Source organism: Nannospalax galili, unplaced genomic scaffold (assembly GCF_000622305.1).
Source record: "Nannospalax galili isolate Female #2095 unplaced genomic scaffold, S.galili_v1.0 scaffold751, whole genome shotgun sequence".
NCBI lineage: Eukaryota > Metazoa > Chordata > Mammalia > Rodentia > Spalacidae > Nannospalax > Nannospalax galili.
The window spans coordinates 3,310,016-3,334,573 of record NW_008331125.1 but is presented as its reverse complement, the minus strand read 5'-3'; the positions used below and the strand labels follow the sequence as shown (position 1 = coordinate 3,334,573).

The following is a 24,558-nucleotide window of genomic DNA, read 5'->3' as shown; positions in this document are numbered from 1 at the left end:
TTTTTCTGAATGTCTTAAAGCATATGTTTTTTTGGGGGGGTCTTTTTGAGACAGGGTAGCCCCAGTTGGCCTAGAACTATGTAGATTAGACTGGCCTCAATGTCACAGCAGTCTCCCTGCCTCTGCCTCTCAAACAGTGGGTGTCCAAGGAGGCCAGATTGGAGCCCATGGAGCTGGAGTTACAGATTGTGGCAAGCTGCCTGGTGTAGGTACTGGGACTGAACTCAGGTTCTCTGGAAGATCAATAAACTCTCTTAACTGCTGAGCCATCTCTCCAGGCCCTCTTCATTTTTTAATGAACTCAATTATATTGTTATAATATTATAGTTTTAATGATTGTTTTGTATAATTTTCAGTGAACTAATTTAAAAAATTTAAAATTACATTTTAATCTGTGTGTGTGTGTGTGTATTTATGTGTGTTGGTATGTGTGTCTCATGGTGGGCATGTGGAGGTCAGAGGACAACTTGCAGGAATCAATTTTCTCCTATTATATGGGTTTGGGGCATCAAACTCAGGTTATCAAGTGTGGCACAGGGTGCCCTTAAATGACCAGCTTTCTTGCCAGCGCATATTTTTTAAAAGTTAAGTCAATATAAGATTCTTGTAATTTACTTGCCTGTTCCTCTTGTTTCCTTTTTGATTTTTGAGACAGGGTAGTCCTGGCTAGCCTGGAGCTCACAGAGACCCTCCTGCCTCTGTTTCTCAAGTTTTGGGATAAAAGGTGTTTGGCACCTACTTTTTTGATTTACCCTGCATTGTTTTTAGTTTATTTATTTATTTTATTTTTATTTTTATTTTATGTGTATGAGTGTATTACCTGCATGTATGTAAGTTTACCCGTGTCGTGCAATGCCTGTGGAGGACAGAAGAGGCCGTCGGATCCCTTTGAACTGGAGTTATGGACAGTTGTTAGCTGCCATGTGGGTGCTGGGATTTGAACCCGGGTCTTTTGCAAGAACAGTCAGTGTTCTTAACCACTGAGCTATCTCTCCAGCCCTGTTTTTAGTTGTCTTATTTCATTTATTCTTTTTATTTTTGTAGTGCTGGGAATGAGACCTTGTTCATGCTAGGCAAGTACTGTGCTACTGAACCATATTCCCAGTCTCTGCTTTTAATTTTTAAATACTGGTAAAAAATAGTAGAATAAACACTTGGTTGTCTTTTGTTGTGTACTTTTCAAATTGTATCCTGAGGGTACTTTCTTCAATATGTTGCCTTGTTTTTTGTCTTTTTTTTTTTTTTTTTTTTTTTTCTGAGCTGAGGACCGAACCCAGGGCCTTGAGCTTGCTAAGCAAGCACTCTACTACTGAGCTAAATCCCCAACCCCCTTTCTTCAATGTGTAAAGTATATGCACTTCTGTGTGTGTGTGTGTGTGTGTGTGTGTGTGTGTAACCAGATTGCTGGAACATGTATCAAAAAGTGGTATCAATCCAGTTCTCTTGCTGCATGCCTGTAATCTAAGTACTTTGGAGGCTAAAACATGAAGTTTCCAAGTTTGAGGGGAATCTGGGGTACAGAATGAGACTGTCTCAGAAGCAGAACAAATAAAAATGATAAATCAACCTCAGTTTTAAATACTGATAAATTTGGGGCTGGAGAGATGGCTCAACGGTTGAGAGTACTGACTGCTCTTGCAGAGGACCCGGGTTCGATTCCCAGCACCACATAGCTCCTACAAACTGTCCTTAACTCCAGTTCCAGGGGACTCCAAAGCTCTCTTCTGACCTCTGCGGCATTGGACAACATGGGTGCACTCACGTACATGCAGGCAATACACTCATACACATAAAATAAAAATAATAAATAAAATAGTTTTAAAAAATAAGTAAATACTGATAAATTAAAAAAATATTTTTATTTTATATGTATGAGTGTATTGCCTGAGTGTGTAAGTCCACCTGTATTATACAATGCAGAGGTCAGAAGAAGGTGTTGATTCCTTTGGAACTGTAGTTATGGACAATTGTTAGCTGCCATGTGGGTATTGGGAATTGAACCCAGGTCCTCTGCAAGAGCAGTCAGTGCTCTTCACCATTGAACCATCTATCCCCCTCTAATACTGTTAAGTTTTAATTGACCTTATTACGTAAAAACATTTTGTAGAAACCAATTTGACCATTCTCCATCACCTCACTAGAATATAAATTTATGGAGGCAGAATTTTGATTTGCTTTTGACCCCAGATCTTGGAGCAATCTTTTCTGTATAATAAAAGCTTAGTAGTTACTGTTGAGCGAGTCCATACATACCGTAGATGATATAGGAGGAGCATAGTACATCAGAAGGCGTAGTAATGTAACATTATTTTGGATATCATAATATTAATTAAAATATTGTCTTTTTTAGTCAATGAAAATAAATTGATTTGGATTATATTCTTAGAAGGTGAACTAATAGTTCTCATGGATACATAGGTATTTTATGAACTTTCTGGTATCCTATCTTTTGTCTCAGAAATTATTTATCAGCCTTTATTATATATGCCTTATTGTAGTATTTAATATATATTGTCTTAAGAGGATAAAATTTTATCAAATTTAGGACTTTTCAAAGAATACAAAATTGGTAAAAATAACAACTTAAAGGTGTTAAGGAAGCAAATGTGAGAGTGACAAGGTTCTGAGCTCAGAAGGCTATGGTTTGAATATAAGTTGACTGTGCAGATAGTGTGGTCCTAGCAGAGTATTCCTTACCATACTCTATGATATTCATTTCCTTTTTTGGTAATAAGGAGATGAAATAGTAATGCTGACTCACTAGATATTGTGAGGATTAAGGAGGATAGGGAATTTTTGTAATGGACTTGGCAAATAGTTAAAGTTCCCAAGAATTTAATAGCTATTTTAATTTGAATTTTATTCAATTATGTAACATTCATTAAATGAATGTTATGTAATAACTTAGTTTATTTAGACTACAAGTTAGTTAGCTGTAATTCTATATATTATTGATTCTTTTGACAAGCTTACTAAAATTTCATGCCCATTATAATTTTCTATCCTTTTTTTTTTTTTTTTGGAGATCACTAACTGATAGAGTAATTTTATTAAAAACAAAAAAGAATAAGCCAGACATGGTGGCATATGCTTGTAATCCCAGCATTCAAGAAGCAGGGGCAGAATTGCTCAGGAATTTAAGGCTAACCTGGGCTACACTGTTTCAGGCTAGCTGGGGCTATGTAGTGAAGTCCAAGCCAGCTGGGACTAAATGGTGAAATCGCATCTCACAGAAAAAAAAAAAGAATAAAATTCCATTTATTTTATAGTTACTGTGTAGGACATGCGACCCTTTTATAAATTTAAGATACACATGGAAGCTGGGCATGGTGGTGCATGCCTGTAGTCTCAGCTCTTGGGTGGCAGAGGCAGGTGGATCTCTGTGATTTCAAGGCCAGCTTGGTCTACGTAGTGAGTTCCAGGACAGCTGGGGCTACAGGGAGACCCTACTTCAAAAAGACCAAAAAAAAAAAAAAAAAAGATACACATGGAATCTTGGTGGGTTTTATTTTTTCTATAGTGAAACTGTCTTTTTATCAAATTGTTACTTTTCATTATTAATGTTCCAGCTGTTATTTCTAAGACAAATAATCTGAAAATAAAATGGCTTAAAAAGGGTCTGCTTTACAGGCATGGTGGCACAATCTCAGCATTTAGGAGGCAGAGGCAGGCAGATCTCTCAGTTCCATTCTACTGGGTGGAGCCACATAATAAACAGATAAGCAGTATGTCAAAGGTGATGAGGACTGAGGAAAATTCAATAAAGATTTTAAAGAGTGTTTAGTGAGAATGATTGTTGAAAACTTTATCGTAAAGTGATTTTTGTGTCTGAAATGAGATATTGAAGTTGCTAAAACTATATTCTTGTTGAAGATTTGTTTATAATTATGAATTGTTGCTGAGCATGTTGATATATACCTTTACCAATTACTTGGGAATCTGAGGCAGGAGGATTGCAAGTTTGAGGCTGGGTTGGGTAACTTAGCAAGACTATATCTCAAAAAGGGCTAGGAATATATATATATATATATATATATATATATATAGCTTAGCAATAAAATACTTGCCTACCATGTGTGAGGCCTTGAGTTTGATACCCAATATAGCTACACTCGTCAAAAAAAATGTATGAAATTGTTTTGTTCCTTATTTGGTATTGACACTTTTCTTCAGCCATTACTTTGTTCTGATTTTTTTTCTTTCCTTTTGTGTGTGCACATATGTGTGAACACATGTGTTAGTGTGGATATGTGTGTGGGTGTGTTTGCCTGTACCACACACAAGTCAACTTTGGGCATCCTTCAGGTGCTGAGCACCTTGTGTTTTGAGACAATCTTTTTCACTGGCTTGGAGCTCACCATATTGGCTAGTCTTGCCCCCTTTAGCCCTAGAGGTCTCTTTGTCTTTGCCTCCCCAGCACTGGGATTATGAGGGCCCACTACCACACCCAGCTGTTTTACTTGTGTTCTTGGGTTCAAACTCAGATCCTCGTGCTGTGTGGCAAGCATTTTATTGACTGAGCTGTCTTCCTAGCTATGCTTCCCCTCCTTTTTGGTTTTACTTTAAAGACTGGGGCTTATATCATCCAGATTGGCTTTACACTCATTCTGCCTCCAGAAAATTGAGGTTTCAGGCATATGTAACCTCATCTAGTTCTTTCAGATATTTTTCTTTTTCAGTCGTGTGGTAGATGTTTTAGTGTTCCTGAAGAATGTTTAGGGTTATGTCTGTAACAGAATAAATTGAAACACTTTAAAATGTATTCTTTTCTAGGGATTTTTACATGGAATATTTGAACGTTTAAAGCAGTTTCTGGAATGCAGTAAGTACTTGTGTCATAGTTTTTACTGTACAATTGATAATCATTTTCTTTTATTCAGTATTCACTAATGGCTAGGACTGGTGAAGGATTAGTATAGATGAGAAAATTCATATTCATCAGTAACTTCTGCTCTGTACATAGAAATCTCTAGATAGTGATTTGTCTCATTCCTTGTTCATTGGGCAGCCCAAGTGAGCTCTTGGTAGCTGGACGGAACCTGTATGTGACAAAAGTTAATATCTTATAGTTTGGTAATTAATTATTTGAGCTTAGCTTGGAAGCTTAGTTTTGTCTTCATATATCTGTCTTACCCTGATTATAGAGGAAACTTCTAAAAATTCAGTGTGTTCATTCCTTTAATTTCTACTACTACCTTTTTCTATGTAGACATCCATAACGATTATTTGTTTAATAATTATTAAATGTGGGACTCAGCGGTTAAGAGTACCAGCTGCTCTTGCAGAGGACCTGGGTTCGATCCTAACACGCACATATGTGGTGGTTAACAATTATCCGTAACTCTAGTTACAGGGGAATCCAATGTTCTTTTTTGACTCCAAAGGCATTGCATGGCATGGGTGCATTTACATACATTTAGGCAATGCACCATACTCCTAAAACAAAAATTATTTATTTATTTATATATATTTTTTTGGTCTTTTTGAGACAGGTTCTACATGTAGTCCCAGCTGGCCTGGAACTCACTATGTAGACCAAGCTGGCCTTGAACTCACAGAGATCCACCTGCCTCTGCCTCCTGCACTACCATGCTTCCCATAAAGTAAAAATAATAAAAATAAAATACTTTAAAAATAATTATTAAGTGTGTACTATATGCCAAATGCTGTTTAGGTTTCCTGTAAATTATTTCTTTTAGTGTGTTATATATCTCACTAGGATATAAGATATACATTTCCTTAAATTATATTTTGATTATGTAATTTTTTGTAATCTGCTTCACCAAGAAAATTTAACATTTATGTTTATGTTGTATTTTTACTGGTGATATGTGTGTTACCTTGTACCTTCTGTGTGGTTGTAAACAACTTTTGCTCAGGATGCACATGTATGTGTATGTGCATATACTGTATGTGTATTTAAGGACTGATGGAATCTTTTTTCTTTTTTTAATATTTTATTTTATGTGTATGAGTGTATTGCCTGCATATATGTGAGTGTACCCGTGTCGTGCAATGCTATGGAGGTCAGAGAGAGCTTCGATTCCCCTGGAATGGAGTTAAGGATGGTTCATAGCTGCCATGTGGGTGCTGGGAATCGAACCTGGTTCCATCTGCAAGAGTAGTCAGTGCTCTTAACCGCTGAGCCATCTCTCCAGCCCCAGACTAAGGGAATCTTAATCTCACTTGTTAGAGTTGTTGATTGCTTTTGTCTCTCATTGTTAATTTAGCACATACTTTATTGAATTTGTTGCCAGATAATTTTTTAAAACAGGTAATTTTGCTCTGATCATCACCAATGGAGTAGTAGAAGAAAGAATAGAAGTTAGTAAACGAGGTAAATGAGAGAACAGATATAGAAAATGATTAGAGAGTACAGGAATTGATGAGTTGATGAACGTTCTGCATGCACAAAATTAAGTTCGAAGAGTTACCAGAACAAATTTGTTGTAAAATATGGGAAAATGATATTAAGTATATTATTCTCTGGGTGCATTATGTTACTTGGAAAACACTTCAAGGCGGGGCATGGTGATGTATGCCTTTAATCCCAGCACTTGGAAGGCTGAGACAGCTGAATCTTTGTGGGTTCAAGGCCAGCCTGGTCTACATAGTGAGTTAAAGGCCAGCTGGGGCTATAGGGAGACCCTGTCTCAAAAAGATGAAAAAAAAAAAAAAAGATATATTTAAAATCCAGCTGATTTAGTCTTTGAAAATGTGATTTATGAGTTTTTGCTCAAATTGTTATTCTCTTAAAATGTATTTACTTCATATTTTAGGATCAGTTTTGTTCAGTGTAACATGATTGTTATGTGTTTTCTTAGGTACAAATCTTGTTTTTTCAGTAATGAATTCATAGTGAGAAATACAACTTATTATTGTACTTTGTGAATTTACAGAACATTAAAAACTTGAAATTATTTTTAACAGGTAGAAATATAGGTACAGATAATGTTTGTAGAGATAGACTGGAAAAGATCATCATTCTTTTTACTAAAGTGGTAAGTTGTCTTTTTTATGTATATTTTCTCAGATATAATACATGCTCAAATTTAGAAAGGAAACTATTTTAAAAATAATTTTTACTTTAATGTATAAAGAAATTTACACACTGAGTGTTCATAGGAGAGCTTAAAAAAATCACCTTTGTATCTTTAAAGCTTAAGAGAATGTATAATATTTAAATTTATATGCCATATGTCATAGTGTGTAAGTCATCTTGATGTAGAAGAATCAACTGTAGCTGGAGGTATAGCTCAGTGGTTGAAGACTTGACTAATATGCATTAATCCTAGCACTGGTGTATTAGTTGCTTTTCTGTTGCTGTGATAAAATACCATGACCAAGGCAACTTATAGAAGGAAGAGTTTATTTAACCTTTCAGTTCAGAGGATTAGAATCCATAATAGTGGGAGAGATGTCACTGGAGCAGAGCAGGAAGCCAAGGGATCACATCTTCAAGCAGGCACAGGAAGCAAGGCTTAAGAACTCTCAAAGCTCACCCTCAGTAATGTTCTTCCTCTAGTAAGGCTGTATCTCCTAAAACCTCCTCAAACAGTGCCCTCAACTGGGGACAGAATGTCCAAATACTTGGAACCTATGAGGGACATTCTCATTCAAACCATCACAACTGTGGGGAAGAAAAGAGAATCAACTGTAATCAATATTAGAAAAGTTGATTCTTTCAAAAAGCAGAGAGAAAGAAAACAGCAGCTCTGCCATAAGTAGCTCAGATGTAGCAGGAAAGTATAGTGTCAGAAGGTCAGTGTATTCATGATGGCTTTCAGATTACCACTGCAAATATTACATATCTTTTGAATGGATTGTATTAGGGAATATCAGTGTCTGATAAAGCTAAGTTTATAAAATATTTTATGAAATTTGAGGCTTGGAGAATTGGAAGAAATACAAGGAATTATGTTAGAGCACTTAGGAAGACTCGAATTGGAGACTATGCAGAATAGGTGCTTGAGAACAGATCAGAATATCTAGTTTTTTATTGATGATTCAGTATTAGAATTGGATTTGTTTATTCACTGAGAAGGGAGGAAAGGAGCCAAAATAGCTGTTTTTATTTTTGTGTTTGGGTAGTTGGTACCTTTAACACTGCCCTTATTATATTCTGGGTAGCCTGCCAAAACCAACTTAACCTTTTCAAAATTCAATATAAAGTTGACTTAGAGTTGTATTTTTAGGTAAGTTCTCCCTGTAGCCCAGCTGACGTAGAGCTCTGTGGACCAGGCTGACTTTGATTTCATAGAGATCCACCTACCTTTGCCCTCCCAACTAGAAGGATTACAGGTGTATGCTACCTTGCCCGGCCCTGGCTTAGAGTCCTAAAACAATGTATAACAGGATGATGAAGTTAGAGGGGCAGTGTGTGTCACTGGCCCTTCTCTGCATCCCTGCTACTGTAGTCCCTGCTTAGTATCAGATAGTTGCTGAGGGAGATTTCTTTAGAAAAAATTACAGCTAATAATGTAAAAGGAATAACATAATTAGAATGTCATCATTTTGTAACTCCTAAGGAAATAATGGACCTAGGCAGTAATTTTCAATGGCTGTTAGTTAGCATCAGGAGTATAAAGGCTGCTCAAGAGCTTTGGGAGCTTACTCATTAGTCCTAGTCATGCAGATGGACAGCCAGCATTATGTATATGGTTTCTTTTTCGAGGCCACATTGATTACTAGCCTATTTAGTTTCCCAGTTATCTTAGCTCTACAGTTTGTTCTCCTTTTCCAAGTTGACAGCAGTAAGTTCAGTTACAAAATTTATATTCATAATCTCTAAAATTTTGTAAAAAATTTAAAAATTGGAACACTTAAAACATGAGGCTAAATAGGTTGAATAGCTGAGTCCCCATGAAGCCAGGAGTCAGCATTAGCAATTGTCAGTGTGTGGTCAGTCCTCTTACCTTCATGCTTTGCTGGTTATCTTAAGACAAATCCTAGATAAGATTCAAATAGTGTCAGTTAGCCATCCTATCTTCCTTTCCGCCTTTATTTAATTTATTTATTTATTTATTTATTTATTTATTATTTATTTATTTATTTTTAAAGACAGGGTCTCATGTAGCCCAAGATGGTCCTGAACATGATATCTAGCTGAGGATGATCTCGAACACCTCATCCTCCTGCCTCTGCTTCCTAAATGCTGGGATTACAGGTGTACACCACTATTCTTGGTCCTTTTTTTCCCTTGCTATTTATTTGTTAAGGTAACAAGTAATTTCCTATAGCATGTTTGATTTGACTGCTTGTATCCTCATGTGTTATTTAACCTGTTCTTTTGTTTCTACATTTCTCTTCCTCCTCCCCCTCCTTTTTCTTAAACATTTGTAGTTAGATGGAGGAGCTTGGTCACATTCACATTGTTTTCCATGGGAGAGGTTAAAATAATAAGATTACTTCCTGGGTAGTGGTGTGCACTTGATACTCCATCATATCAGGAAGCACAGTATGTGCCTGTCTGTCTGTGTGATGGGAAAACTTCAGCAGCCTTTCCACTGGGTGCAAACACTATTGGTGACCACTTAAGGAGTTAAAAAATGATGGTATTCTAGTTCTATTATATTATTTTATTAGATGGAATTCTATAAAGAAGAAATTTCTCTGATCAGCTTTTGTTATGTCAAAATGCAGTACATACAGGAACAGAAATGTTATTTTTAAATTTACTTCCTTTTATGATCACTTTGTTTTTTGGTCTTTTTGAGACAGGGTCTCCCTGTAGCCCCAGCTGTCCTGGAACTCACTATGTAGACCAGGCTGGCCTTGAACTCATAGAGATCTGCCTGCCTCTGCCTCCTGAGTGCTGGGATTAAAGGCATGTACCACCATGCACCACATCACCACACCATCAGCATGATCACACTTTGAAAAAGTCCACCTTTTGGGGCTGTAGAGATGGCTTAGCATTTAAGAACACTGGTTGTTCTTGCAGAAGACCTGGGTTCGAATCCCAGTACTCACATGGCAGCTAACAGCTGTCCGTAACTCCAGTCTCAGGGATCCGATAGCCTCTTCTGACCTCCGAGGGCATTGCAGGACACGGGTGCACTTACCTACATCTTACCTATGTGCAGGCAATACACACATACACATAAAATAAAAATAAATAAAATTTAAAAAGCCTATCTTTTGTATACCTAATGCCCTTAATTATAATTTTGCGTGCTCTCTGTGGAATCACCATACGGACACATTCCTTCAACAGATTGCTTCTGGCAATGAAGCTGCAGTTCTAAGTTCACTAGAACGAACACTACTATCATTAAAAGTGCTGCGTAAGTTAACTGTGAATGGATTTGTGGAACCTCCTAAGAATATGGAGGTGATGGGTGTCCTGGAACTCACTATGTAGACCAGGCTGGCCTTGAACTCATAGAGATCTGCCTGCCTCTGCCTCCTGAGTGCTGGGATTAAAGGCATGTACCACCATGCACCACATCACCACACCATCAGCATGATCACACTTTGAAAAAGTCCACCTTTTGGGGCTGTAGAGATGGCTTAGCATTTAAGAACACTGGTTGTTCTTGCAGAAGACCTGGGTTCGAATCCCAGTACTCACATGGCAGCTAACAGCTGTCCGTAACTCCAGTCTCAGGGATCCGATAGCCTCTTCTGACCTCCGAGGGCATTGCAGGACACGGGTGCACTTACCTACATCTTACCTATGTGCAGGCAATACACACATACACATAAAATAAAAATAAATAAAATTTAAAAAGCCTATCTTTTGTATACCTAATGCCCTTAATATCATATCTACTCATTTTTACCAAGTTACCTATGATATGCACGTTTTAGTCCCTGTGTTTGAAATACTAGATAATTCTTGTTATGATGTATGATGTGGGAATAAAAACCCATACATTTTATAATACATTCCAGGAAGGGTTACAGTATATGTGAAACTGATATGCTCAGAGTTCCCACCAGGGTTTTAAACCTGTTAAATATTTGTGAGTAAATTTGTAATTGGAGTGATAAATACTCTAGCATGATTTTGCAGAAAATACCTTTTGTTTTCTTTATAGGGATTTTTACATGGAATATTTGAACGTTTAAAGCAGTTTCTGGAATGCAGTAGAAATATAGGTACAGATAACGTTTGTAGAGATAGACTGGAAAAGATCATCATTCTTTTTACTAAAGTACTCTTGGACTTCCTGGATCAGCACCCTTTTTCATTCACTCCTCTAATTCAGAGATCACTGGAATTTTCTGTAAGCTATGTTTTTACTGAAGTTGGCGAAGGCATTACATTTGAACGCTTTATTGTCCAGTGCATGAATCTTATCAAGATGATTGTCAAAAATTACTCTTATAAGCCATCCAAAAATTTTGAAGGTAATGTTCCACCTTAAATTTATTTTTTAATTCAATTGTTGAAGTTACTGTTTTATATAATTTTTTTTCAAGTTTATTTCCAAAAAATAAACTTGCTGGGATATGAATTGAGAAACTGTATGAATAGTAACTTTACAGTAAACAAAAGCTTTTAGATTTAGTAAACTGTCTTGTAGCACAGCAGCACAGCAGATCACTTGAAACTTACAGAATTTAATAATTACCTTCCGCAGTAGCTCATTTAACGAATCAAAAGTTCTCTTTGACTTCATATAAAGTCAGGTTGTTTGTAAACAAGGCTAAATTGTTTGCTGTGTTATTTGAAATGCTTTCATGCGCATGTGTCAAGATGAACGTGGAAGTCATGTAGGGAAGTAGAAATGGAAAGGGAAAGAAAGGGATGGGGTGGAGGTTTTATGTAAGTATGTTGTGATAATGGTAGCACAGTAATATGTCACCTGTAGTAGGGCATATAGCACTAAGGGAGAGTGGTTTTGAAATTTGTTTATAACAAATATGAAGAGATTTATACCCAAATATGTCTTTTCTTCTGAAAGTATATTTTTCTTGTAGTTAAATAGTCCAACTTAGATAGCATGTTTGGCTATATCGCTGATTGGGAATCTTTCTTTTCTAGACAGCAGCCCTGAAACACTTGAAGCCCACAGAATCAAGATGGCGTTCTTCACTCACCCCACGCTGACAGAGATATGTAGAAGATTGGTCTCTCATTACTTTTTGTTGACTGAAGAAGAACTGACAATGTGGGAAGAAGATCCAGAAGGCTTTAGTAAGGATTAATTTTTCAGTGTTATCATGGCCCATCTCCCTTTTTCCTAAACAGATAAGTGTTTGAATGATAGGGACAAGAACATTGCATTTTAGATTTTTTTTTTTTTTTCTTTTCTTTTTGAGACAGGGTCTCCCTGTAGCCCCAGCTGTCCTGGAACACACTATGTAGACCAGGCTGGCCTTGAACTCACAGAGCTCCGCCTGCCTCTGCCTCGCGAGTGCTGGGATTAAAGGCGTGTGCCATCATGCCCTGCTGAACATTGCATTTTAATACAGCATTTCTGATATAGAAATCTTAGTTTTTTAAAAATTAACTTTGGAGCTCAGTGATGTAATTGGTTAGCATGCAGTACTTCTAAAATTATCTTCCTCTCTCTTATCTTTTGGAACAAACTGAGAAACAGAAAATGAATGACTTTTTCAGATATGTAGCAAAGTTTTGTCCAGAAAGAGACCTTTGCAGTTTTTAGCTATCTTTGTATAATTTTAAACAAAACTATAAAATTAGCTGTATCTTATCCAGGTCATTTTCTGTTTTGTGACTAGTTATATAATATTATATATGTGTATATATAAATTTTTTTTTGAGACAGGGTTTCCCTGTTGCCTCAGCTGGCCTGCAACTTGCTATGTTTACCAGGCTGGCCTTGTTCTCATAGAGCTCTACCTCCCTTTGCCTGCATAGTGTTGGGATTATAGGTATGTATCACCACATCCGGCTAGTTATATATATTTTGCTTATAGTAATTTTTGCTTTAGAAATAAATTATATATTGATTATTTATAGTGATGAGTAGGTGCTGCTTTGTATTAAAACCAGGGCCTCACAAGCACTAAGTGTGTATTCTGCTACTTAATCTATACCCCTAGACTTAAAAAAAAAAATTACATTTTATTTATTGAGTACGTGTGTGTGTGTCACCGCGTGCATGCGCTTGTGCATGGTTAGAGGTTTTCTCCATCTACCGTATGGTTTCCAGGAATCCAGGGATCATCTCAGGTTGTCAGGCTCGGCATTAGGTGCCTTTACCTCCTGAAACATCTTGCAGGCCCCTAAGGTAATTTTTTTTTTTTTTTTTCAATGGTTTAAATGGTTAAAGCACTTGCCCTTTTTCTTCCCCGGGCCCCTCAATAAGAGTTCTTTCTATGTCTGAGTTTTAGTACTTGATAGATGAGTAGCAAAAGGCTGTCAAAGTCTTTGCTATAGAAAACAAAGAAATACTATGTATGGGCTGGGGAGATGGCACATTGAATAAAGGTTTTGCTGTTCAGAGTATGAGGATTGCACTTTGGATCCCCAAAACCTATGTAAAAATCACGTGGTATAGTGATCCACCTGTAATCCCAGCATGCAGGAGGTAGAAACAGGGAATTTCTGGAACAAGCTGGCACTAGACTAGCCTAAACAGGGAGCTCTGGGCTCAGTGAGAGACAGCCCTCAATATAGAATGTTAGTGACTGAGGAAGAGACTTTGGGCTTCTATACAACTGGATACCCCTATATAAGTGACACACCCACACATGACACACCCACACACCACACACACATACACACATGTACATATGAATGTATACATGTGTGCATACAATGTCTCTGTGTGACTCTTTTTGACTGTACCAGGACATAGGCTGTAGCTTCTTCTTACTTCTTTAGCTAGATGTCCATATGTTTCTTTAGTATTTTAAGATTGCCTTAAGCTTTCTGAGACATTTATTTTCCTTTTCTTTCTTTCATTTAGAAATTAATTTTTAAATTAATTTTTATTTATTTCATCTTTTTGAGACCGGGTCTCCCTATAGCCACAGCTGGCCTGGAACTCACTGTGTAGACCAGGCTGGCCTAGAACTCACAGACATCCACCTGCCTCTGCCTCCCAAGTGCTGGGATTAAAGGTGTGAGCCACCATGCCTCCACAAAGGACTTAGAAATTTATTTATTTATAAATAGAGCATTATACTGCATAATACATCCCTATTTATTTTTATTTCTCTTAACTAGAATCTTAAGTTTCTAGGCTTTTTTTTAAGTCCTAAAATATTTTACCTCAAACTTAAATGTGTAGAGGAAATTTATGAAAAGTATGACCAATTTTAACTTGAGAAAAATGACTTAATTGAAATAATTGAAATAATCTCAGGGTTGCAGTAATACTGTATGGTGTTATGCCATTTATGTTAGAAATGATAGGAACTTTGAACTGTTTTTCATGAAAGATTTTTTTTCCAGAAAGTTTTTAAGGACCCAGGCATGGTGGCGCATGCCTTTGATCCCAGCAATTATAGGGGCAGCGGCTGGTGGATCTCTGAAATCAAGGCCAGCTTGGTCTATGTAGGAGTTCTAGATCAGTTGGGGCTACAAGGAGACCCTGTCTCCACCCACCTCCCCATCAATTATTTTTTCATGAAAGCAGAATGGCCCTAAGGAATATAACAAACACTTGGTGGCGATTGTGAGGTACACAGATACAATCTGTTGCTGAAATAAGGGAATCTGTGCCACCTGGAGTCTCAATAATGTGTACTTATGGTTAGGCTGAACACAGTTCACAGAAATACTGTTGGTGTTATATAAATATTTTTTCCCAAAGGAAACTTTTGGGAAACATCATGTTTGCATTCCTGGAGAACATCACTTGTCATGTTTTTCATTGCAGCAGTGGAAGAAACAGGAGGAGATTCTTGGAAATACAGTTTGAGGGTGAGTATTACTTGGAAGAAAAAGTAATAGGCGGTAAATGTAGTGGAGGATAATGCTCTGGTGTACTGGAGATTCCAAACTTTAAGTAAGTTGGACAGATAGTTAACTGCTTATAATTAGAAGTGTATTTCAGAGAAAATTATGTTATGGATTTTAGTCTGAATTTTTCCTTTTAAGAAGAGGCTTGTCCGGGGCTGGAGAGATGGCTCAGTGGTTGAAAGTAGTGGCTGTTCATTCAGAGGACCCGGGTTTGGTTCCCAGCACCCACGTGTAGGCTAATAAATAGTTGTTAACTCCACTTTGGTGGACCTGGTGCCCTTTTCTGACCTCCATGGGCATCCTGTGAACATGGTGCACTTGCATACATGTAGGCAAAATACTCATAAACATAATGTAAAAATAATAAATCTTTAAAAAAAAAGATAAGCCTTACAAACTGATAATTTCCTTTTAAAAAAAATATTTTATTTATTATTTTTATGTGTACGTGTGTATTGCTTGCATGTAGGTAAGTGCACCCATGTTGCGCAGTGCCCGCAGAGGACAAAGAGGCTGTCGGATCCCCTTGGACTGGAGTTACAGACAGTTGTTAGCTGCCATGTGGGTGCTGGGATTCAAACTCGGGTCTTCTGCACGAACAGCCAGTGTTCTTAGCCACTGAGCCATTTCTCCAGCCCCAATTTTTTTTAAAATTGAATTTACATGTATGTCATACAGCGCATCCTATTCATTTTATACCCCCTTCTCCATTGGCACCCTCCCATAGACCTGCACTGGATGTCATGCATTCTGTCATTAATGTTAAGGCTTACCAAGTCAAGTTGGTGTCCCCAGATGTCCCTCAGTACAAGTTCATTCACTGAGATCTAGTCAACCTGTCTACAGGTTCATTCACTGAGATCTAGTCAACCTATCTAGAATCCTTTCCTTTAAGAAGATTAACTGTTCCTTACCTAGCATTACTCAGCTGCCAATAGTTCTTCAGCTAAGATTAGGTCATGCTGCCTATTTCCACTGCTCTGTGCTGAGTTGTAGTCTACTTGGGTTTGCATGGGTCTTGTACATGTTGGCATCATTGCTGTAGTTTCATATGAACCAGGTTCCCGGAGCCTGTAAGACTCTTATTTCAGTATGGTCATGTACCTCCTCCTTGGCTCTTACAATCTTTTTGCCCCCTCTTCTGCATAGTCCCTGAGCTCTGGGTGGGTAAAGTTTAATATAGGAGTCCTGTCCAAGAACCCAGACTGCACAGACTTTTATTCTCTATGCTTTGATCATCTGTGTGCAAACTGATATTTTCCTTATCTGTTAATCAGGTTGTTTTGAAACAGTTGTTTTTGTGTAAGCAGAAAATGTTTTTGAAAATGAAAGCTGCCACTTTTTCACAAGAATGATTTCCTCCCCTTTGATAAAGCTAGTTTTGATACTTCAAAAAAAAAATCCTTTATTGTTTGACAGTTTCATACATTTATACAGTTAGTTATTTCTCTTACCACCTAGTATGATTCTTAGAGATCAGACTATTGCTTTTAGTTACTTTTAAAACAGATTTGTTGATAAGGCAGAAGTATTACCTTTAGGAATTGTAAAATATGATTAGCTTTTTTTTTTAAGACCTATTTTTATGTAACTTGTTGGTTTTTAACTTTTTAAAAAATTTTTATTTTCTGTGTATGAGTGTTTGCCAACATTTATTTAAGTGCACACGTCATACAAGTCCACAGAGGCCAGCTGAGGGCATCGGATACCCTGGAACTGGAGTTATGGAACCAAACACTGGTCCTCTTCTGAAAGAGCCATTGCTTTTAACCACTGAATCATCCAGCCCTCTGATTGGCGTTTTTTTTTTTTTTTTTTTAAGTTTGAAATTATATATGTCTGTTTGTGGGTTTATGTATGTGAGTACAGTTTCCATGGACAGGACATACTTTGGACACAGGATTTGGAGCAGTAGAGCTGGAACTGATCTGGAAGCTACCTCCCCTGAAGGCTAGCTCTCATAGCCTTGGAGAGCACTACGTAAGCTGGTACATCAATTAATGGTCCAACCCTAGCTTCAAAGCCTGAAAACCACATCAAACAACATTGGTGCAGTAGTGGCACTTTTATCTTGGGGGTAGTCAACAGCTACCTAATTAGACTTAAAGCCCACTCAGTGGGAGGAAACTCATGTCTGGTATTGTAAATAGCCAAATGTACATAGTTGGAGAGGTTATAGATCTTAGAGAAAACTCAAGGCTCTCATATCCCTAGACAAATTTAATTTGTAGGAAACTGGATCCCTAAATTTACAGACAGGTAGTCCAGTCACCACCCATCAAAGTAGCTTCTTTTTCAACAGACAGAGATTCTTGTAGAGTTACACCACTGGTCACACACAAGAGATTCTCTGTGAATTGCCCTAGCCTAAGTGGCACATTTAGGATGCAACCTCTACACCTAAGACTGACAGAACATAGAACAAGGGATGAAGAGAACACTAATGCATCTTTCAGTTCTTATCAATGAAGCTTCCTCATGCAGCAGAGGGCCAGGAACACAAAGCCTACAAATGAGAGTTGGCAGAGTGTGGGTCATTGGACAGGTCTCCTGTATTGAGATCCACCCACCCACGGCTCGGAACATTGTGGAAGAGCAAGCAGGAAGATTGTAAGAACCAGGGAGGAGGTGCATGACCATATAGAAATGGTCCAACAGGCACCTGACCCTTCTTATGCAACCTTACAGCAGTGGTGACAGCATGCACAAGATCCATGCAGACTTAGGCAGACAGAAACCTAGCACAGAACTGTAGAAACCAACAGGAAGCCCCAATCTTAGTCGAAGAATTATTGGCAGTGATTACTGCTGGGTGAGAAAGAGCAGGTCTTCTTGGAGAGATTCCAGATAGGCTGACTAAACCATGGTGGATGAACTTGAGCTGAGGGACAGTTTGGGACACCAACTTTACACAATAGGTCTTAATACAAATGCCAGTGTATGAACTCCAGTGGGGGGTGGGGGGGCTATGGAAGGGTGCCAAAGGAGAAGGGGGTATAAAGATGATTTTATGTATGAAATACACAAAAATTCAAAAAATGCAAAAAAAATTATGTCAGTTTGTGGATTTATGTATGTGAGTACAGTTTCCATGGAGGCTAGAAGATGGTGTCAGATTCCTTGGAGCTGCAATTATAGTTGTGAGCCACATAACATGGGTGCTGGGAGCCAAACCCAGGTCCTGTGGAAGAGCAGTGAGTGCTCTTAACTGCTGAAACAACTCTTCTAGTCCTTTCGTGTGTATCTTTTTAAGTAAAAAATTAAATTACATTTATTTATTTATTTACTTATTTATTGTGTGTGTGTGCACATGTACAGGTCTTTTGTAGGTGTGTTTTAATGTTGTGCATGTGGAGGTCAGAGGATAATTTTTGAAGTAGGTTGTTTTTCTTCCATTGTGGGTTCTGGGAATCAAACTCCGGTGTGTGTATATATGTGTGTATATAATTTTTAAAAAATTTATTAATTTTATTTTCTGTGTATGAATGTATTGCCTGCATGTATGTGAGTGCACCTGTTTGAGTGCACCTGTGTCGTGCAATGCCACGGAGGTCAAAAGAGGGTGTTGGATTCCCTTGGAACTGGAGTTAAGAATCGTCCGTTAGCCGCTGTGTGGGTGCTGGGAATCAAACCCGGGTCCTCTGCAAGAGCAGTCAGTGCTCTTAACCGCTGAGCCATCTCTCCAGCCCCCAAACTCAGGTTTTTAAACGTGCCGTCCAAGTACTTTTATATGCTGAGTCATCTTGCTGGCCCACATTAATTTTTAAAAACTTCATTTTATAGATAGGATCAGAAATATTAGAACAATAGACTAATCTGATAAGCCATTCCTACTAACCTGTCTCATTGGTTTCCAGGGCATGTCTAGTCTTATTTCTTGTACATTTCACCCCAGTTTTTTGAAGCAAATAACTGAGATGACATCATTCCATCTGTACAGATTACAGTCTGAGTTTTAAACATAAAGCAAGAGTCTTTAAACAATTAATTATAATTACTTTGTATTGGTAACCATTTAATGATTCACTGTTTTTAGTAATCCAAATAACGCATTCTTTATATAGCAAGCTGGTTCTGTTACTGGCTGTGCTGTTTGAAGATATGTTACTTTTCATGCTTAATTTGTGAACTGAAGTGATTGGTCATTATATCATTTCTAAGAAAAAATATTTTTAAGTCCTAAGTGCTCAGTTACTCATATTACTGAGGTCTAATGAGTATGGAATGATTGCAGAATGACTTTTAAATTCTAGTGAGTTAAAAAGTACTTTAATATGTTATGCCAAATGATTGAAATAATGAAAGATGTTTCCTGTTTGTTACCATTCAAATTATAAATTGATCTTATTTTCCTTTGTGTTAGGTATTTTAAAAGAAATGGTAGTGGGTTTTGAACTCAGAGCCTCATGTTTTCCTTAAAATAAAAACAATAGTTGGAAATACTTTCAGGTTTAGGGTTTTCCTTTTTTTCTTTCTTCTTTCTTTCTGTTTGGTCTTTGTGAGACAGGGTCTTCCTGTAGCCTCAACTGTCCTAGAACTCACTATGTAGACCAGGCTGGCCTTGAACTCACAGAGATCCACTGCCCTCTGCCTCCTGAGTTCTGGGATTAAAGGCATGTGCCACCATGCCCGGCTCAGTTTTAGGATTTTAATAATGAATTTCCTTTGTTTTATTGTAATAGTTAATATAATATGGCTTTGTCTTTATTTGGAATTTGTTCTTTTTTCCTCTACCTCTAGCCTTGCACCGAAGTACTATTTATAGATATATTCCATGAATATAATCAGACTCTTACTCCTGTACTTCTAGAAATGATGCAAACACTTCAAGGTAAGTTTTATTTTATTTTGTGATATTTGTATTTGTTCATTTAATGATCAGTTAAAATAGCCTAAGTACCTTCTGTGTTCACTGTCCACATCTTATACTGAGCATGAACTTGAGAATGACTGGAAGGACCAAGTGTGATTTTCTTCAAGGCTGTCTTTGAGTTACATTTTGGAATGTAATACATTTTGTGGCTATAAACAACAACATTGTAAGCCAATTGGCATTTGTATTCTGGGGCAAACAGTTTTTCTAGAACATGATGTGGAAACTAGTTAGAAGAGGTTAAAATGATTTGTTAGCCTCAGAATGGTGTCAGTGGGAATAGAAGGCTTTAAAAGAAGCTAATGAAGCATATTTTGAGTATGTGTTTTATTCATTCTTTATTCGCAGTATCTGACATACTCAGTTATTGTTTATTGATTGATTGACATTAGCAACTGAGTGAATGTGATGGGAAAGGGAAGGCCATCAAAAGTGCTTCTAAATTTTTATGTGTTAATGACAGAGAAAGTGGTTGGGAGAGAAAAGAGGTTCAAAATCAGAGCTTAAGATTTTCACCTACAGTGCAGGAAGAGGTGATAGGTCCCTGAGATATGATAGGCATGAGGTATCTCAGAGGTGAAGATGTGGCAAGTCTATCCTGCAGAAGAACATGTTGGCAGAAGCAACTGTGACTTCTTAGGAGGCAGAAGGCAGTGGAGAGAATTGATCACCCCGTCAGCTGAGTCAAAAGTTGAGTAGATGGAGTTGCAAGGAAACAAGAGCCGGAGAATAGAATCTCTTTGAGACAAGAAGATTCTTTTTTGTTTCTTTGTTTTTTTGAGACAGGGTCTTCCTCAAGCCCCAGATGGCCTGGAACTCGCTGTGTAGACTAGGATGGCTTCACTTGATCTCATAGAGATCTGCCTGTTTTGTCTCCTGAGTGGTAGGATTAAAGATGTGCACCACTATACCAGATAAAGGAGATTCTTAATCTTTCTTGTTCTTCTCTTGAAACCTAATAGATGTGTTACATCTGCTTAAATTATATGCCAAGGGAAAAATAAGTTATTTTATTGTGGTAATTTTTGAAGGTAATTTGAGCTATATTGTAATTTTTGTATGATTCATTTACAGCGTGTAGCTAATAATTTTTTCATGGGAAATTAAAAATTCACAATCAGATAATGTTTATACTACTTCTGTTGCTGTTTTGGTTTTATACATTTCTAGTCTGTCAGGTTACTTTTTTAGCCACCATAGGAAAGGACAGACTGTTTAGGTTACATTCTCATTGGTTGCTATCTGCTGTTAAGGTTTTCAGTGACTTTCAGTAAGGTTTTCTTTTAGCTGTGGACCAATTTGCTTATTTTGGACTGTGTTTACTCTAGCTTATTAGGACATTAAGCTCAAGAATTCATGCTTATCAGTAGCAAAGTGTTTTGAAAAGTTTACTAGAAGATTTTCTCTTCGGGTGGTACATTTATGTAAATACTGTTTTCTAACTGTGTTCTTCATGAACAGTACGGCAGAGACTGCCAGCATTTCTTCCAGAAGTTCTCAAAATTCATAGTGACTACCTCTTTCTGTTTGTACTTCTCATTTTTTTTTTTTGGTCCCTCTTTAATGTATTATTTATTCTTGAGGAAAGGTTTCATTGTGAATGAAACGACTGTATGGGGTGGTTAATGCCTGGAACTTAGGGTGTCGTGAACCTCCTGTCTGCTTCCCTTGACCAATTGTGGGGTTACAGGTATGTACCACTATGTGTACCACCACTGTATTCATTTCCTGTTTTTTGAGTCTCCCTCAGTAGCTCAGGCTAGAATTGATCTCTTGATCCTCCTGACCTGGCTCTGCCTCTTAAGTGCTAGGATGACAGGCAAGTACCACTTTTTTCTTGGTCTCTTTATCTGTCTCTCTGCCTCTCTCTGTGTGTCTCTGTCTGTCTCTCTCTCCCCTCCCTGCTGTATAATTGATTGATCTCTTAATTATCTTTTAAAAATTTCCTTTTATAAGCTGGACGTGGCTGCACACCCCTTTAATCCCTATACTCAGAAGGCAGAGGCAGGCAGGATCTCTGAGTTCAAGGCCACCCTGGCCTACAGAGTTCCAGGCCAGCTGGGACTACAAGGAGACCCTGTCTCAAGAAGACCCACTCAAAAAATTTTTTTTTCTTTTTAAAGTAAATATCTATAATGCAATACTTCTGTCATAACATTTTCAAATATGTTATAATGCTTTTTTTTTTTTGGTCTTTTTGAGACAGGGTCTCCCTGTAGCCCTAGCTGTCCTGGAACTTACTATGTAGACCAGGCTGGCCTTGAACTCACAGAGATCGGCCTGCCTCTGCCTCCTGAGTGCTGGGATTAAAGGCGTGCGCCACCATGCCTGGTGTTATAATGCTTTTAAAATGTTCCTTATGGCCTTTGTTATACCTATGTTCGCTAATAGTGATTATAATAAAACTTAGACTTCTTGTTTATGTCTGTTGTGTGACACTCTTCCTTGGAAGATGTGAAGAAATGTCTACTCACCCCAGAAAGCCAAAATCCAATTTCCTGAAACAATGAGTTTTATTGGGGTTACTTGCAGAGCAAGTAAGGGGTTATTTATAGGAGCAGAAATGACTCAAAGATAGCTGCATCACTAAAAGCCCACCCCAGCACGAGTGAAAGCTCATGAAATCAGAAAATCTGGAGCATAGTGCACAACCTGCAGGCAGCTCACCAGGCTGGAGTGTCTTTTCCCAGCAATTCAGTTGGTCTAAGCCTCTTCTAGGCAGCTCAGCTGGCCTGAAAGTGCCCGCTAGCAGTCCTTACTGCTTATATATACTTGGGGAGGGAGGGAGGGACCTAGTGTATCTGGTCACTTTGGGGTCATTCTAGAAGCCTTTGAATTATTTACTTTCTGAGCTTGAGGAGCTTCCCTGAAGGAAGTTTCACTCCCTGTAGAATATCCTGGGTCTTAAGGAGCTTCCCCCCAAGGTGAAAGTTTTATCTTAGAGAGAATTGCTATATACATTCCACCCACCCCTCTTTTAACTCTTAAATTCTTTCTACTTCCTCTTCTGCAGTGGCCCTTGAGCCTTGGAGGCAGTGCTGTAGAAGTCTGACTATGGTCCTTTAACTCCTGTAGGGTACTGGACCTTTATACTTTTTTATTTTTCCCTCTGCTCCCAGAGGATGACTGGTGGAACTGGATGGTTGTTAGCCACCACGTGGGTACTGGGACCCAAAACTGAGTCTTCTGCAAGAGGAGTCTGTGCTCTTAACTGTTGAACCATCTCTGCAGCCCCTAGTATTAGAACTTTTAGTAATATTATGGCTTTTAGGAGAGTCTTTTTTCACTTTTATAGTATGCCCTTGTTTATAGATTAAAAAAAAATATTTATCATTTTTATTTTATGTGTATGAGTGTATTGCCTGCTTGTATGTGAGTGTACCCATGTCGTGCAGTGCTGTGGAGGTCAAAAGAGAGCTTTGGATTCCTCTGCAACTGAAGTTAAGGACAGTTTGTAGCTGCCATGTGAGTGCTGGGAATCGAACCCGAGTCCTTTGCAAGAGCAGTCAGTGCGTCAGTGCTCTTAACCTCTAAGCCGTCTCTCCAGATTTTTTTTTTTTTTTTTTTTTTTGTATCTTTACTCCTTTAGGTGCACTTGCATTTCTCTCAAATGAATTTCTCAATTTTCAAAGAAAACATGTAAGGGTTAGCATTATGTTGTCTACATGTTAGAGACCTTTTTATAGAAGATAGGTAGGATAACAGTTGTACAATCCTGAACTGTAAAGTCCATACTGAATAGTAGGGTTATGGAGATAACCTTGAAAATTTGTTGTCATCCATTCCAAGAAAGTGTCATGTGATCACAGAAGGTGATATCTAAGAAGATACTAAAATGAACTGGTAGCAAGGTCTAATACAACATGAAAAGATTTTATCCATTTTTATAAATTATTTGGCTGCCTTATCCTGGGGCCCTTTCATAGGCCATTGTTTCATTTCCCTTACTTCTGATAAACTTGATGAGGCTGGCTGGCCCTAGCTATTTAGTGTTGCCTAGGGTCTTTGGGGCATATTCACCCACCTCCTTGGCTATGTAGTACCTGCCTCCTTGGCTGGGTGAACAGTTTCTGTTTCAGGTGATAAATGTACACGGTTTGCTTAGGAGATAGCTGTCCACCCTTCATTCAAACTTAATTTCTTTAACCTGTATTGTTTTATATCTATGTTTACTAACTGATGTCTAGTGCCTCTGTTACTCTGGGGAACCCAGGTACACATACTTCCTGCATCCATCCAAGCCCAAATATTTTTTAACGTTAATAAAAGACCAATAAATCCAAAATTTAACGTGGGGCTTTCAGTCACTGCAATGGTCTTCACCTGCAGGTGTCCCTGGCCACTTCCTTAAGGAAGTGGCTGGAGAGGTTCCTACCTTGGAGACCTACTTCTCTCCATGGCAGGGGTGCAGTAGGAGTCATCTGTACCTCCCTGTTTTTTGTTTTCTTTACCCATGTGGTGAACTGCCAGTCCTTATGCCTTCCAAAGCCTCATCAACACAATTACATTTGGTTTTCCATTCACCTTTTCCCCTAGGGACTCTAACTTTCTATAATTCTGCCACATTTGCTTCCCAGTGATGCAGAAGGGTGTGTTTGTTTTGCTCCCCCCCATCACCCAATCTATTTTTACTCATTTTAGCACTGAGTTCATGTGCTGATCTAAGTCATTTGGGGTTGCTAAAGCCACTTTACAAAGATCATGTCCTACCATGAGACTCACCAAAGGCACCAAAGCTACATCCCGGTCCTGAGGTTCTGATAGGTAGACCTCTTTTTTTTAACTCTTGGATGAACAGTCT

The 24,558-nt window shown here is 38.1% G+C and overlaps 1 protein-coding gene across 3 annotated transcripts in view; it reads left to right on the top strand.

Annotated features, from left to right (window-relative positions):
• Positions 1 to 24,558, top strand: part of Ipo11 (importin 11) — a 232,719-nt gene that overhangs the window by 54,332 nt on the left and 153,829 nt on the right. For 2 of the 3 annotated variants that reach the window (XM_008856308.2, XM_029557873.1), the window contains exons 8-11: positions 11,043 to 11,355; positions 11,993 to 12,145; positions 14,802 to 14,845; positions 19,625 to 19,715. In XM_008856308.2, the coding sequence (XP_008854530.1) occupies positions 11,043 to 11,355; positions 11,993 to 12,145; positions 14,802 to 14,845; positions 19,625 to 19,715 (601 nt within the window). Of the gene's footprint in view, positions 1 to 10,216; positions 10,341 to 11,042; positions 11,356 to 11,992; positions 12,146 to 14,801; positions 14,846 to 19,624; positions 19,716 to 24,558 lie in introns of all 3 variants that reach the window. The other variant, XM_029557874.1, reaches the window with a different exon arrangement.